Source organism: Crassostrea angulata, chromosome 4 (assembly GCF_025612915.1).
Source record: "Crassostrea angulata isolate pt1a10 chromosome 4, ASM2561291v2, whole genome shotgun sequence".
In the NCBI taxonomy this organism is placed as follows: Eukaryota; Metazoa; Mollusca; class Bivalvia; order Ostreida; family Ostreidae; genus Magallana; species Magallana angulata.
In genome coordinates, this window is record NC_069114.1 from 21,364,260 (window position 1) to 21,380,889 (window position 16,630).

Below are 16,630 nucleotides of genomic sequence, written 5' to 3' on the forward strand. Positions count from 1 at the left end.
CATTAACTTTAATTTTTTAAACCTGTTTCATAAATTTTGGTTTTAATTTTTTCATGTGCTCCCCCCCCCTCCTTTTTTTTTTTTTTAGGGGTGTGTGAGTGTAATTTGGACCGGAATTTTTAGGATATTTGCAGTTCTGATGTATTTCAATGAAGTAGGACAAACTGGGGCTACAGAAATTCAGGTTTTGTAGAATATTATAACCTAATAATAACCTAGACGCTGTGCATGTTGTTCCCAAACCTGCAATGGTAAAAAGCGTTGCTCTAATCGCTTGCCGGTGTTAATAAGAATAATTACCCCCGTAAAATAATGACCGGGGTCATTTTTCCACGTAGAATAATGCCCCGCCCCGCCCCGGTGTAGAATAATTTGATTTTTCTAAAGAAAAAAGACACTGGAGTCAATTTTCTCCTTGTTAAACATGAAGAGAAATATGACCCCATTAAAAATGACCCCGCCGTAGATAATCTTAAAGGTTACCCCATATACAATATATTTGACTTTTAAACTACTTTATTTTTCACTCTGCTTAGCTGATTTTGAAGTTATCAGCACAACAACACCGAACTTGTTATAAATCGCTGTATATAGTTTTTCGTATCTGTAAAAAACAAACTTTCATTGAAACTAATTGATTATTAACAGTTAGATCCCTTTATTCGTCGACACATGGCAGGAAACGACGCTGCACTAGAGATGAAAACTAGAAATCTGCTGAACAGTACTTGTTACTTTACCATGAATAATATTTACAGCATTTTATACACTAGTAGCTATATTATTTGAAAAAGAAGTTGATCTACCAAATTTATGCACAGATTGCTGAAATATATATTGTCGCGACTCTACATTTGCTGCTGCAACAAAAAGCCCAGGTCTACACGAGTGTGAGCTGAAATTTGTACAGGTGTTGCATAACTAAATTTATTCTGTAATATTAAAAGGTAAAGAAAAACATATTCATACACAATGAATAATTAACATTCTCTCTCTCTCTCTCTCTCTCTCTCTCTCTCTCTCTCTCTCTCTCTCTCTCTCTCTCTCTCTCTCTCTCTCTCTCTCTCTGAGTAGATTGTGTGATAAGTAACGAACAATAATCTTGGATGTAATTAATTGTTGTAATAATATACATGTAAGCAATTAATATCCACAGGTGAAAAATTGTCCATCGAAGAATGACCTATATTTTCTTTAAAAAGACTTAGGAGGCAGGTAGCGTGGGAATATGAATACTTCACTTTTACATTTTGGTAAAAAGGATTTTTTTTTTTTTACCAAAAAATAATGTTACAATATAATTGTTTTCTCTACGTATTACATATACATGCACATCGATTTCTAAACATTTAAATTTTTATTTGCCAAATACAAATAGAGCTATATTTTTCAGAGTAATTGTTTGAAGAGTACCTGACTATAGTTTTATATCTTAAATATTTAATAAACACTGATCGAATATATTAGATTTTTAAAAAATGAAAAGAAAGAGCATTTCCATTTAGTTCTCATTATGGATTTTATTCTTTAGGTAAACAGTTTCAATAGCAATTTTATGTTAAAGTAAATGATGCGCATCTGTGATCATCATGTAGGAACGGACTGAAACCGGGGGTCATTATTCTACGTCGAAAATTGACCTCCGGTCACTATTCTACGGGGGTCATTATCCTGCTTTACTCCGGCGACGCAATTTCCAAAATCGGCGACGAAGGCAACACCGGCAAATCCAGCAATGCCGGGAAAGCCCCCTATGGGCGCTTTCCACTAACGTTGTTTCGCCGCTGACGTCATCAGAAAACGACGACGTTAATGGGACGGTTGGCAAAATTCATCTTGTGTATAATACTAGTACTGCTCTGTGATTAAAATAAATGTTTTTGGTGCATGGATACAATCATGTATGTCAAAATTGAAAACAAAAAAAAACACCAAAAAAAACCCCAGCAAATGTTTGTGACGTTTCTTGAAAATATGGTACAATATGTACTGGGACGTCAATGTAAAATACACAGAAGAAGAGGAAGACAAAGACACCGTTTTCAGTAAAAAAAAAAAATCAATAAATAATAAATATCAATTCCTGTAGAATCTTTTTGATATAGTATTTCTAATTCACTATATTGTTTAATCAGCATGTTTTATTTTGTTCAAAGCTATGGTGGTTCAATATAACGCCGATTTCTCTACAAAAAGTATATTTAATATTGCCAACAATACATCCATCACTGCAAAGAGAAAAACTCATAAAACACAAACAAAAACACCTGAAAGAAATTTTAAAACCCCCCCCCCCTCCCAGAAAATAACAAACACAACATGATATTTATCCTTTTATGCCTTAATCATGTGCATGCATACACTGCATGATCATTTCCAGGAAAGGAAAAAACATGTTTTAAACGGATGCACATCTAGTACACAGGTCAATGTGTCGTGCAGTACAATTTTGATCTGAGTCTCTCGTCATATACATGTACATATTTATGTACATACTTTAACATACACTCATTATTAATTTCATTTTTTTGTTGTTGAAAACCCCGTGATATGTAAACTGTACAAGTAGTGCCATATTGTCCAGTAATAACGAAACCGGATCTAACCATGCAGTTTATTAAGATGACAATTTGAAGTCCAATTTTGAAATATATAACAAATATGAACAAATACTTATACTAGTTATTTAAAACGTTTATATTGAAAAATTTGAAAAGCCTTATTCTATATTTTTGAAGATTATTCCTCTTGGAATATTTAGGGATCGGTGGAAACTGTGTAGTTTTCATACGAAATTTTGAATAAAAAATTCCACGCAGACTCTCCCGACGAACAATTATTTAAATTTTATACATGCAGTGGCCAATATAATAGCATGAACAATTATTTTTTTTGCTAATTATTGTAAAATTGAACATGGAAACGGTCATTGTGTCTGAATTATGCGAAAAAATGTAATGAATTATACGTCGATTGTCCAACACCCATGCATTTTTCAATGATCATGGTACTTCAAAATAATGTGAGATGGGAGGTGAGACCGCGTGCATGGAGTTTCAGAGTTTTTTAAAAGACGAATGTATTGTTCACGATTCTCGTGAGAATTATTGTTAATTACATGTACCCTAGAAACAATAGCAATTACATGTACAAGTACTTTTGCGTGACAGAAAACTGTCACTGTACTTTGAACAACTACTTTTTAAAATCCAATCTAGTAATATATGCAGTCATTACTTAAAATTGAATTATACCTATTCAACTCTCTCTCTCTCTCTCTCTCTCTCTCTCTCTCTCTCTCTCCATATGGGGGGAGGGAGGGTTGTGTTTGTGTTTATGTGTGTAAATTTTTCAAAGAAAATAGAATAGGTCTGCATACATTGCTTGCTATTGAACTTGATGTATCATAATTTAAAAATTAACCCCCAAAAAAACCCACTTTCGTTTACATCTAGTGATTATATAAAGTGTTCCGGAGTTTCCGTGTTAACAGTGGCCTTAAAAGCTGGACACGGAAGGCTTTATTTACACAGAATAAGTTGATATGTCTCCCGGCAACAGTTCCGAACAGACTGTTTCGTTAGAGATGAGTCCAAATGAAAAAGACAGTCTGACTGGAACCAACGAAATGGTTGTCACTTCAGCTGCTAGACCAGTAAGTCAAACGTATGCCATTAAAATCAATCACGTTCTACATTCTGCAATCTTAAGATACATTGAATATTAATTCCATCTGCCAGTGTGGATTCTCTTCATCCATCGTGGGTTTTTTTCCAAAGCCCTGAAATCATAGGTAAATACCTTGTCTCAAAAAACTAAAAAAAAATTTCTATTTGAGATGAACGATTCTCAAGACAGAACAGATTTCAATGATGTTGTAACCATGTACAATGGCGTAAGCATTTTGTAAAATATTATATATTCGAATTCTAACTTGTTTTTTTCCCTTATGCTTAGAAAACATGTACATGTTTATCAATGTATGTGTATACATACCAACTAGTTAGCAACGGTTCCATAGTTAGATAGCTTGTTTATTTGTTAGTTTGTTTGTTTTTGTATACAAAGCGTTTAGCGGAGGAACCTGTAATTTGAAATACAACTTAATATTCATTAATCATAGAGATCTTTTGATTCGGACCAACTCGAGTCTTTCATTTTCTTGAAAAGAATAAGTTTTACCCATCTTGGTTTTGTTGGGATTCTAGGTCACAGGTGGCACTAGCAACAACAATCCTTCTGGGAGTGGTTTCACTGACAGACAAAACATCGTTCGAGGGTTCTGCGACGCATCACTAATGGCGGCAAATGTGTCTCAGCTACGCGCGGTATTGGACGGGGACCCGGCATACAGATTCTTCACCCCTCTACTGGTCTTGATTGGATTGTCTTTGATCTTACACATAGGGTTTGGTCTTATAATGATTCAAAGGTGGCGAAAAGCAAGAAAAGCCCACTTGGAACATGTGAAGAAAGCAGAAGAGTCGGACTCGCAGGGGCAGGGGCCCAATACGATAGCAAGCGACCCCCGAGGGATCGTCTGTGCCTGCGAATGGTGTGCGACTGTTGAGTGGTACGATGAGATCAGTATATTCATTGTGTTTTTTGTTATTGTTTTGAATGTTGTGATCGCAGTACTAGGGTTAAGGGACAGCAAGTAGTTTTTGGAAAAGCAACTACATGTATAGAAATACTCATAAATTAATAATTATGACCATAATAATAATTATGATAATAAATTAACCAAAAATGAAAAATAACATAGACAAACGTAATTGTGGGTCAAAGTCGCGTTATACCTGTGAATAACACACATGTACAATTGTAAAATAAAAGTCAATTACTAGTTAATTAGAATCTGTCTCAAAAATTGTCATTTAAGATTAGGGAGACTGAATAACTTACAGTTTATTAATTTAAAAAAAAAAAATTGCCATGATTTTGTGCAAAATTAACAAAACACTTACAATTTTATAACATAAATACTATAAAATACAAATACAAACTATACATATGGAAAATAAAAAGAGAAATTATGCAATACAATAAAACATTTTTACATTACAGATAGTAAAAACAGGCACCTGATGTTATATATATATCTTTTTTTCTCATATTATATCTCTTTACATAATTCTAATCTTTTCCTATTTTCTTTATAATAGGAAAAGAGAAAGATTAGAATTATGTAAGGGGGGAATCTCTTTATACATGCTTGTATTTTGTTTTATACAATTGTGAATGAAAAAAAAATAAAGATTAAATAAAGTCGAAGTGTTCTTTGTATTACTAGTAATTAAACACATAGTTAAACTGTTTCATTTCTTTAAATTCGCGATAAACCAAAGGACCAATATGACAATGTACAAAGTACTTTCGATATTATTGTGGTTTCATTAATTTTCGTGGGTATTAATTTTCGTGGATTTTCTGAAAACCACAGTTTCAAGGATACCTAATTCCGTGGCCAGTGATCCTATAAATACAAAATGTTAGTTGAAGTTGAACTTCAATGAACATTTAATTTCGTGGATCAACTTAACAACGAAATCCACGAAAATTGGTATTCAACGAATATTGACGAAACCACAGTAGTTAAGGTAAAAAGCTTGACACACTCTCGGATGATTACGATAGTAACGGATGGTATCCAAAAATAAGGCTATGAATAAAAACCAAAAAACCAAAAGCTATATCGAGTGATACTTAATAAGTATATTATGGAGTTTCCTGGCATCGGCTATACAGTACTAAATATATCCTAATTCTAATCCCTCTCGTCGTGGTCAGAGTAATGGTTAAGTATTGGGCTGAAATTGTTACCCCAACTTCAACAAGAGAGATTCGAAATTTACCTTCTCATAATATCTATATGCTTTTTTATATACCATATACAATATATATATATAATATATATATATATATATAAATAAATATATACTTTCTTTTTTTTTTTTTTTTTTTTTTTTTTTTTTAAATTCCATCTCCTATAATATATCCAGTATCGTGTATACAAAATGTAATCAAATCCTCAGCCCTATCGCTGCGTCTCACACGAATGATTATTCACTGACCACTTCTCGTGGGATTTGACTTACGATATAAATATATCCTAATTCTAATCCCTCTCGTCGTGGTCAGAGTAATGGTTAAGTATTGGGCTGAAATTGTTACCCCTTTCAACAAACAAGCTCAAATTATAATTAAACCATTCATTCGTTACACCCTCTCCTATTCTTCCCAATACTCAAAACTAAACAAAACACAACATATTAACTTGTCATTATATTTAATTATCAACATAGCATTTGAAAAGCTGCATATACAAATTTATTACTACACAAAATTCATAAATTTGATGATTGATATCCACTCATAAAATACAAACATAGAATGAATATACTTTACAGCCCTTAATACATCATTATCATCATAAATCATCTTAACATATTAAATACTTGGAATACACAAAATTGCTCCCAAAACATATAAACAATCAACTCTCAATCATAAAGGTTTTAAGCTCATATTCTCCCCAAAACTAAAATATCTTATCCTGATCTCTACAAAAATGGTTTTAAATTTGAATCATCTCCAAATTTTAAGAATTTTCTCTCAGCGTCTCCTTCCCGAGATGCAACCCCTGCCAGTGCTGTCCCTATGACTCCCCTATCAGCAATCTTTGAAATTCTAGAGTATCTTTCGAAAGTGGATTTTGTAGCCCAACCGATATGGTTCATAATAACTCCAGAAGATTGATCCAACCCCGACAAAGCTAAGGATATTGTACAACCTGATCTTAAACTATGTGGAGTTTCCCCTTGATCCACACCTAACACTGCAAGGTAGTGTTTCAATCTAGTATAAACTACTGACGAGGATAAAGGTGCATCCAAAATCTCCTTACCCGAACGGCTCAAAGGCCTGAACAAGTAACCAGAAGAAATGTCAATGCCTAATGACTTCACTCCTACAGCATATGTTTCTAAACCATGCACAGGACACACAGATTTATCATGAATTCTAAATATAGTAAACTGATTCACCTGACCGTTTGACAAAGTTTTTCCTACCATATGAGAAAAAAGCAAACCTTCATTATCTGGCAGGCACTTCATCTCTTGAGCAATACATTGTCCTAAATCATTTGCTCGATCTCCTGCAAAAAACTGAATTTTGAAAAAAGCCTGATCCCTCAAGTAAATAAACCTCTTATCCACCCCCAGACTTCCTGACTGCAGATTTTCATCAATATAACAACAAATAGCTTTTAATTTTGACAAAAATAAAGGTTTTGCCTGTTTTGGAACAATGTGTGCTATTGACTGCTCTTTTTTGATTGCCTTCAAATATTTCTTTACCATAGGGGCACATGCAGGATTACCCCCATTCAAATTCCTATCCCAATCTTTTCCCAACCCTAAATCCTCAAATACTGTTTTCAACTGACCGATCAAAGACTGAACTGTTCCAAAAGCTAATCTCTTTGGACATGAACATTCACTTACATCAGACATCTTCCCTAAATATCCACAATGAATATCATGAACCTTTGTTTTCCCTTTCTTATCTTTAAATATCAAAAACATTTGCACATGATACGGGGTAGTCTGCAAAATATCCACATAAAATTGTTCTCTGACGAACTTATTGAATTCTTTCCCTAAAGATGACAGTTTTTTAGCATAACTAGAATTATCTACCAAAGAATACAAATACTGGAGACGGTTTTCACTAAAATAATCAAAACTCTTCAAATTTCTTGTAAGTGAAGACCTTTCATCCTGTGTAACCTCCACCTACAACGAAAAAGATAACCTTCCTGCAATTAACTTCCACTTTAGACCTACCTTATCTAAAACAAAACCTTGTTTTGAAGGTAATTTTAGGACCCCTGTATCTCCCTTATTCCCAAGAACAATAAAAGATTCTACATATAACCAGAATAACGGCCACCATACTGGAGTGGGGACAATCTCAGGAACAACAACTGTGCACTTTCTAACCCTCTAACTCTCTAAGAATTTCAACAACACAGATATTAAACAAAATGGAGGAAAAACATATGGGTTGTCCTCTAAGGACACATCCTGTGAGAAGACATTAATCCCACTTGACAATGGAGATGGACCTTGTGTAAAATGCCTTAACTTCTCACCTCTCTCATTCAGCATCACATTTGAATCCAGAGCCATCAAATCTACCGAATGAGGGCCATATGCTAACTGAATCTCAGACCATGATTTTTCAGATAACTGACAATCCTGAAATGAAAGAGACCTAGAAGGCCCATCTGCCGCATTATCTCCTGATGGAATGAAATGCAACTTCAAATCTACATTATTTTTCTCTGTGAAAACAAAAATGCTCTTCATAATATTGTTAAACCTGACATCCTTACCTCCCTGATTTTCCCAAACATGAACCAGAGCCTTATTATCTACATATGCATCAACCCTGTGATTCTCTACCTGCTTACCCAAAGACAACAAAGCATTCAATAAAGCATCTCCCTCTTTAAGATGGATAGGTCTTTTATCATCTATGCCCCAGAAATCTCCAAACGACTCTTTCTGACTAAAAACTAAAGCTCCCCACTTATAACCTGACGAATCTGTTGCTAAACTAATCTGTAAATGCCTTTCACTTCTCCAAGAAACAAAACCATTCCAGTTGTCTAAAAATTTCCAAAATTCAATCTCCTCTCTTAAAGCCCCTACCACCTCTACTCTCCTGGAATTTCTTTCCGCCATCCCAATAGCCCTATGAACCTCCCTAGAATAAAGCCTGGAAGCAGGAACGACTAAAACAAACGAAATACATTTCCCTGCAAACCGTTGAAGGGTTTTTATGTCTACACTATCCTCACTCAAAATGAAATCTCTCAACTCAGCAAACCTATTTCTCTTCTCCTCAGGGAGCAAAAATGCTAATTTCTGAGAGTCAATCAATAGACCTAAATACTTCAGAATTTTTGTCGGAATCAGAACACATTTTTCAAGAGCCAAAAAATACCCTAATCTTACTAACAACTGGCACACAATATAAATGCTTCTAAGTACTAGAAGTTTTTGATTCGTAAACAAAGACTTTCCATGCCACTCTGAAATCATACGGTCATCAATGTACTGAAGGCAAGGTACACCCAATCGCCTACAATGAGCTGTAGCAAAATAGCCTAATTTCTTATATATGTATGCACTCAACTTAAAACCAAATGGAATTGTATTATACACAAAAAACCAACCGCCAAATTGAAAACCAAAATAAGACTTTGACCTTTCACTAACCCTCACATGGTCATACCCAGACTTGTCATCTACAGATGCCATAAAATGATTCCTACCAACTAATCTTGGAACTTCCTTCAATGTATCAAGCTGAAAAGGCTTATCCATTACCCATAAATTCAAAAATCTTTCGTCGTGACAAAGTCTAGGTTTTGTATGTTCTACTGTAAGTGGAAGTATCAGATGAGGTGGAACACAATCCCCAACCTTACCCCAAACCAAAATTGTACCACTTTTAATCTTCTCAATAATAGTAGAAGAAATAAACCCCCCGAAATGTCTACAACTAGACGAGTTTGGAAAATATGCTTCAGGTGGGGTTGCACAATCATAATTTTTTCCCTTGAAATTTCCCTTAAATTTCCTAAAATAATGTTCTACATTAACCCCCTCTCTTAACCACTTTCTTGCTTCCTCATCCAAACCCATTCTCTCCCACTCATCCAAATGATTATGAATATTTCCTGCAACAAATTGTCTTGGATCTCTAAAATATATATCTTGTAAACCTACTTCTAAATCATTTTCAACAATACTCTCTGCTAACAAAACATTCATTGGAGGCAGAACAAACTCTCCTCTGTAATTCACCCAACACTTAGAAATATCCAAATCTCTTTGAGGTATATCTAAAGGAGAAAATTCTAAAGCTTCTTTCTCCCACTCTGGAATATGAGGATGGAAATGAAACCTCTTACATCTCATGGACTCACTCTAAAACATAACAGAAATATTACAGAGAAAAGTTTATTCTACCCCCAGCCGCGTGAAATAATTCACTGAAAGGTTAGTACCTTTGGCAAGAGGAAAATAAACAACAAAATTTGGAAAACAAAGTCTTCTCATACAAATTTCCATAACTTTCCAACATTATTAAACATCTTATTCCTTTTTTATTTTTGGACATGCTGCAACAAAATGACCCTTTTCTTTACAAAAATAACATACCCTTGGGTTAGAATTTTGACCATTTCGAGCTCTGTTACCCCCTCTCCCCTGCCCAAAACCTATGTAACCTGGCATTGGCATAGGAGGAACAAACCCCAAAGGGAAATTATTATACATTGGAGCTAGATAAGGAAAAGATGGAACATTACTAACATTGGTTTCCTTAACCTTCTCTTTCTCATTTTCTTTATCATATTTTTTTCCCTTAACCCATTCAGCAATGGCGGTAGAAATCTTTCTATCTTCACTAGACCCTATCAGTTTCAAACATAAGCCACACACATCCTCACTTTCTTCAAAACGCCTGCATGCCTGAAGAGCTTTATTAAAAAACTCTGCATCCTTATGCCCCTCACACTTTGCAACATCAACCAGCATTTCCAGTGATGCGATAAGAACATGCGACGGTGTCAACTTCGGTCGAGCTGCCAAAAGGCGTACCTGTCGGATTGCATCATCCACCTTCTGTTCTCCTGACTTAGACTTCAACACCGATACGTTCTGCTCCAATCCTTTCAGTCTATCTTCAAGATTGGCCGCACCATCCCCGTTACCAGTACAAGGACCTACATAAACCACAAACTCACTTCAATGCACTTTTATTCACAAAATCATCAGAATATAATTCAACATATAAACCTTACTTACCACTGCTACCAGCAGCAGATGGCGCTATCTCCGTCAAAACCTGACCCTTGGGTGCTCCCACATTATTTGCATGCAAAATTGAAAAATGCATAATCTTCCTAACCAAATCCACTGACTCCTCCTGACTCAGGATGATCAACAAAGACTGGATTGTCTCCCCTGTAAGTCTGTTGAATTCTACTTTCAACTCTTCCAACGAATATTTCTCTAATGGATGATCCTTCTTCAACCGTGCGAATGTATCTATCTGCATCCCAGGTTGATTAGACTTCAATTCCATAATCACCGGCAACAAGCTCTTCCCCAATAATGAATGCTTTGGCTTCAACACCAAGGTCATCTACAACATAATTACACAAATTATTCCCACAATAAAAGTTTCAATATAATTTTTTTTTTTTTTTTTTTTTTTTTTTTTTTAACATGCACTTACTAAATAAAACACACACCTAGCACGTCAATAAAAGCTCTAATATGTATATCTCCGTATATAAAATAACAAAACCGCATACATAAACAGACATATGCAGACCAAGTAAATGCGAACCCCATGCAGCCGGCTAAAACCGCGCATGAAAAACGTGCTACATAACACTGTACCTATAAGAATCGCTAGCCCCTTCTCAAACCTCTCTTAACACTAGTAAACAAACACAAAGTTTGTAAAATTCACACACAAATAACAGAATAACACCCTGTATATCTACAAAAACTCTAATATGTATGTCCCAATATCAGTTAACAGAACTGACTACGTAAAATAGACACGTGCACGCCAAGTACATGCCAACACCCAGTTGGCTAAAACCGCGCATGAAAAACGTGCTACATAAAACTGTACCAATAAGATTCGATATCACGTTCTCAAACCTCTCATACTATTAAAAGCCAATATTAAACAAACACCAAGTTTGCAAAATGCTTACACACACAGAATAATAAACGCACACCCAGTACGTCTACAAAATTCTAATTACCAAATCCGTAAAACAGACACGTTATGTACACCAAGTACATGCCAACACCCAGTTGGCTAAACCAAACGTGCTTCAGTAAAACTGTGACATAAAATCGCTAGCACGTTCTCAAATCTTTCATAAAACTATTAAAAACAAACACTAAGTTTTTAAAATGCCTACATAAAACGCACCCCAAACACGTATGCAAAACTTAACTAAGTTATAAACAACCAAAATATATATACTATATTTACAGTTTTACACACATAGAATGAAATTAACCAATAGCCAACGCATATAATAGGTTACAAATATAACATTACAGATAATTACCTCGAGAATTTAAAGGAAACTCCTGGCCGGCAAAAAGCAAGCAAAGCGTCCGCTCTGATCGATGCGTCTCACACGAATGATTATTCACTGACCACTTCTCGTGGGATTTGACTTACGATACAGCCTAGATGAAGACTAATAAGTTAACTGAGATTATTCCCAATTGTCCATCGAAGAATGACCTATATTTTCTTTAAAAAGACTTAGGAGGCAGGTAGCGTGGGAATATGAATACTTCACTTTTACATTTCTGGTAAAAAGGATTTTTTTTTTTTTTACCAAAAAATCATGTTACAATATAATTGTTTTCTCTACGTATTACATATACATGCACATCGATTTCTAAACATTTAAATTTTTATTTGCCAAATACAAATAGAGCTATATTTTTCAGAGTAATTGTTTGAAGAGTACCTGACTATAGTTTTATATCTTAAATAGATAATAAACACTGATCGAATGTATTAGATTTTTTAAAAAATGAAAAGAAAGAGCATTTCCATGTAGTTCTCATTATGGATTTAAAATTCTTTAGGTAAACAGTTTCAATGGCAATTTTATGTTAAAGTAAATGATGCGCATCTGTGTTCATGAAGTAGGAACGGACTGAAACCGGGGGTCATTATTCTACGTCGAAAATTGACCTCCGGTCATTATTCTACGGGGGTCATTATTCTGCTTTACTCCGGCGACGCAATTTCCAAAATCGGCGACGAAGGCAACACCGGCAAATCCGGCGATGCCGGGAAAGCACCCTATGGGCGCTTTCCATTAACGTTGTTTCGCCGCTGACGTCATCAGAAAACGACGACGTTAATGGGACGGTTGGTAAAATTCATCTTGTGTATAATACTAGTACTGCTCTGTGATTAAAATAAATGTTTTTGGTGCATGGATACAATCATGTATGTCAAAATTGAAAAAAAAAACACCAAAAAAAACCCAGTAAATGTTTGTGACGTTTCTTGAAAATATGGTACAATATGTACTGGGACGTCAATGTAAAATACACAGAAGAAGAGGAAGACAGAGACACCCTTTTCAGTAAAAAAAAAATCAATAAATAATAAATATCAATTCCTGTAGAATCTTTTTGATATAGTATTTCTAATTCACTATATTGTTTAATCAACATGTTTTATTTTGTTCAAAGCTATGGTGGTTCAATATAACGCCGATTTCTCTACAAAAAGTATATTTAATATTGCCAACAATACATCCATCACTGCAAGGAGAAAAACTCATAAAACACAAACAAAAACACCTGAAAGAAATTTTAAAAGCCCCCCCCCCCCCCAAAAATAACAAACACAACACGACAAAAAATAAAGTACATGTACATTGATATTAATCCTTTTATGCCATAATCATGTGCATGAATACACTGTATGATCATTTCCAGGAAAGAAAAAAAAACATGTTTTAAACGGATGCACATCTAGTGCACACGTCAATGTGTCGTGCAGTACAATTTTGATCTGACTCTCTCGTCATATACATGTACATATTTATGTACATACTTTAACATACACTCATTATTAATTTAATTTTTTTTTGTTGAAAACCCCGTGATATGTAAACTGTACAAGTAGTTCCATATTGTCCAGTAATAACGAAACCGGATCTAACCATGCAGTTTAATCAGATGACAATTTGAAGTCCAATTTTGAAATATATAACAAATATGAACAAATACTTATACTAGTAATTTAAAACGTTTATATTGAAAAATTTGAAAAGCCTTATTCTATATTTTTGAAGATTATTCCTCCTGGAATATTTGGGGATCGATGGAAACTGTGTAGTTTTACATACGAAATTTTGAAGAAGAAAAAAATTCCACGCGGACTCTACCGACGAACAATTTTTTTGAATTTTATACATGTAGTGACCATTATTATACTTTCATGTTAAATACTGAAATCTGATTGGTTTAGACGCAGTTGATAATCCGTTCAATTACCCTCAGCGTTAGCAACACACTTGGCAACGGGTAACATTACGAATTGTTACATGCGCGTAAATGATGCGCGTACGGTTCGCAGTAGAATTCAAGTCATTCCTATAGAAAAGCAGTTAAGTTTTCTTTAAATCGGCATTCAGTATAATAAAATAAATAGTGCCTGTTTGGGGGGGATAACAGTTGAAATCGACACCCCGTTAAAACCATTGTCAACCTCCGCTTCGCGTCGGTTGACAATGGTTTTCTCGGGGTGTCAATTTCAACTGTTACCCTCCCAAACAGGCACTATTTATATAATAGCATGAACAATTTTTTTGTTGGTGCTAATTATTGTAAAATTGAACATGAAAACGGTCATTGTGTCTGAAATTATACGAAAAAATGTAATGAATTATACGTCGATTGTCAAACACCCATGCATTTTTCAATGATCATGGTACTTCAAAATAATGTGAGATGGGAGGTGAGACCGCGTGCATGGAGTTTCAGAGTTTTTTAAAAGACGAATGTATTGTTCACGATTCTCGTGAGAATTTTTGTTAATTACCCTAGAAACAATAGCAGTTACATGTACAAGTACTTTTGCGTGACAGAAAACTGTCACTGTACTTTGAACAACTACTTTTTAAAATCCAATCTAGTAATATGTGCAGTCATTACTTAAAATTGAATTATACCTATTCAACTCTCTCTCTCTCTCTCTCTCTCTCTCTCTCTCTCTCTCTCTCTCTCTCTCTCTCTCCATATGGGGGGAGGGAGGGTTGTGTTTGTGTTTGTGTGTGTAAATTTTTTAAAGAAAATAAAATAGGTCTGCATACATTGCTTGCTATTGAACTTGATGTATCATAATTTAAAAATTAACCTAAAAACCCCACTTTCGTTTACATCTAGTGATTATATAAAGTGTTTCGGAGTTTCCGTGTTAACAGTGGCCTTAAAAGCTGGACACGGAGGCTTTATTTGCACAGAATAAGTTGATATGTCTCCCGGCAACAGCTCCGAACAGACTGTTTCGTTAGAGATGAGTCCAAATGACAAAGACAGTCTGACTGGTACCAACGAAATGGTTGTCACTTCAGCTGCTAGACCAGTAAGTCAAACGTATGCCATTAAAATCAATCACGTTCTACATTCTGCAATCTTAAGATACATTGAATATTAATTCCATCTGCCACTGTGGATTCTCGTCATCCATCGTAGGTTTTTTTTCCAAAGCCCTGAAATCATGGGTAAATACCTTGTCTCAAAAAATTTAAAAAAAATTCTATTTTAGATGAACGATTCTCAAGACAGAACAGATTTCAAAGATGTTTTAACCAATGGCGTAAGCATTTTGTAAAATATTATGAATTCTAACTTGTTCTTTTTCCTTATGCTCAGAAAACATGTACATGTTTATCAATGTATTTGTATACCAACTAGTTAGCAACGGTTCCATAGTTAGATAGCTGGTTTGTTTGTTTGTTTTTGTATACAAAGTGTTTAGCGGAGGAACCTGTAATTGATTCGGACCAACTCGGGTCTCATTTTCTTGAAAAGAATAAGTTTTACCCATCTTGGTTTTTTGTAATTCTAGGACACAGATGGCACTAGCAACAACAATCCTTCTGGAAATGTTTTCGCTGACAGACAAAACATCGTTCGAGGGTTCTGCGACGCATCACTAATGGCGGCAAACGTGTCTCAGCTACGCGCGGTATTGGACGGGGACCCGGCATACAGATTCTTCACCCCTCTACTGGTCTTGATTGGACTGTCTTTGATCTTACACATAGGGTTTGGTCTTATAATGATTCAAAGGTGGCGAAAAGCAAGAAAAGCCCACTTGGAACATATGAAGAAAGCCGAAGAGTTGGACTCGCAAGGGCCCAATATGATTGCAAGCGACCCCCGAGGGATCGTCTGTGCGTGCGAATGGTGTGCGACTGTTGAGTGGTACGATGAGATCAGTATATTCATTGTGTTTTTTGTTATTGTTTTGAATGTTGTGATCGCAGTACTAGGATTAAGGGACAGCCAGTAGTTTTTGGAAAAACAACTACATGTAAAACAAAACACACTTACAATTATATAACACAAATACTATAAAATACAAATACAAACTATATATATGTGGAAAATAAAAAGAGAAATTATGCAATACAATAAAACATTTTTACAGTACAGATAGTAAAAACAGGCACCTGATGTTATATATATCTTTTTTTCTCATATTATATCTCTTTACATAATTCTAATCTTTTCCTATTTTCCTTATAATAGGAAAAGAGAAAGATAAGAATTATGTAAGGGGTAAATCTCTTCATACGTGTTTGTATTTTGTTTTATACAATTGTGAATGTAAAAAAATAAAGATTAAATAAAGTCGAAGTGTTCTTTGTATTACTAGTAATTAAACACATCACAGGTGCTTGAGGACAGGATCGCTCCCCCCCCAATATATAATCCCACGGGACTTTATTTTTCTTTTTTATTAAATTATCCTTTTA

At 34.8% G+C, this 16,630-nt stretch overlaps 3 protein-coding genes across 3 annotated transcripts; 2 read left to right on the forward strand and 1 right to left on the reverse strand.

Annotated features, from left to right (window-relative positions):
• The first annotated feature begins 3,504 nt into the window (after nucleotides 1–3,504).
• LOC128182405 (uncharacterized) lies at nucleotides 3,505–4,687 on the forward strand. Its single transcript, XM_052851018.1, has 3 exons — nucleotides 3,505–3,655; nucleotides 3,839–3,895; nucleotides 4,209–4,687. The coding sequence occupies exons 1-3, from the start codon at nucleotides 3,545–3,547 to the stop codon at nucleotides 4,659–4,661; spliced, it is 621 nt and encodes a 206-aa protein (XP_052706978.1). The 5' UTR covers nucleotides 3,505–3,544; the 3' UTR covers nucleotides 4,662–4,687.
• A 1,585-nt stretch (nucleotides 4,688–6,272) lies between these two features.
• Nucleotides 6,273–12,255, reverse strand: LOC128182404 (uncharacterized). The gene is made up of 4 exons (XM_052851017.1): nucleotides 12,179–12,255; nucleotides 10,887–11,226; nucleotides 10,680–10,804; nucleotides 6,273–7,799 (listed from the first exon to the last, which is right to left on the reverse strand). Exons 2-4 carry the CDS (start codon nucleotides 11,224–11,226, stop codon nucleotides 6,564–6,566), a joined length of 1,701 nt encoding a protein of 566 aa, XP_052706977.1. The 5' UTR covers nucleotides 12,179–12,255; the 3' UTR covers nucleotides 6,273–6,563.
• Nucleotides 12,256–15,044: 2,789 nt separating this feature from the next.
• On the forward strand, nucleotides 15,045–16,500 carry LOC128182406 (ninjurin-1-like). Its single transcript, XM_052851021.1, has 3 exons — nucleotides 15,045–15,231; nucleotides 15,415–15,465; nucleotides 15,718–16,500. The coding sequence occupies exons 1-3, from the start codon at nucleotides 15,121–15,123 to the stop codon at nucleotides 16,162–16,164; spliced, it is 609 nt and encodes a 202-aa protein (XP_052706981.1). The 5' UTR covers nucleotides 15,045–15,120; the 3' UTR covers nucleotides 16,165–16,500.
• Nucleotides 16,501–16,630: the final 130 nt, after the last annotated feature.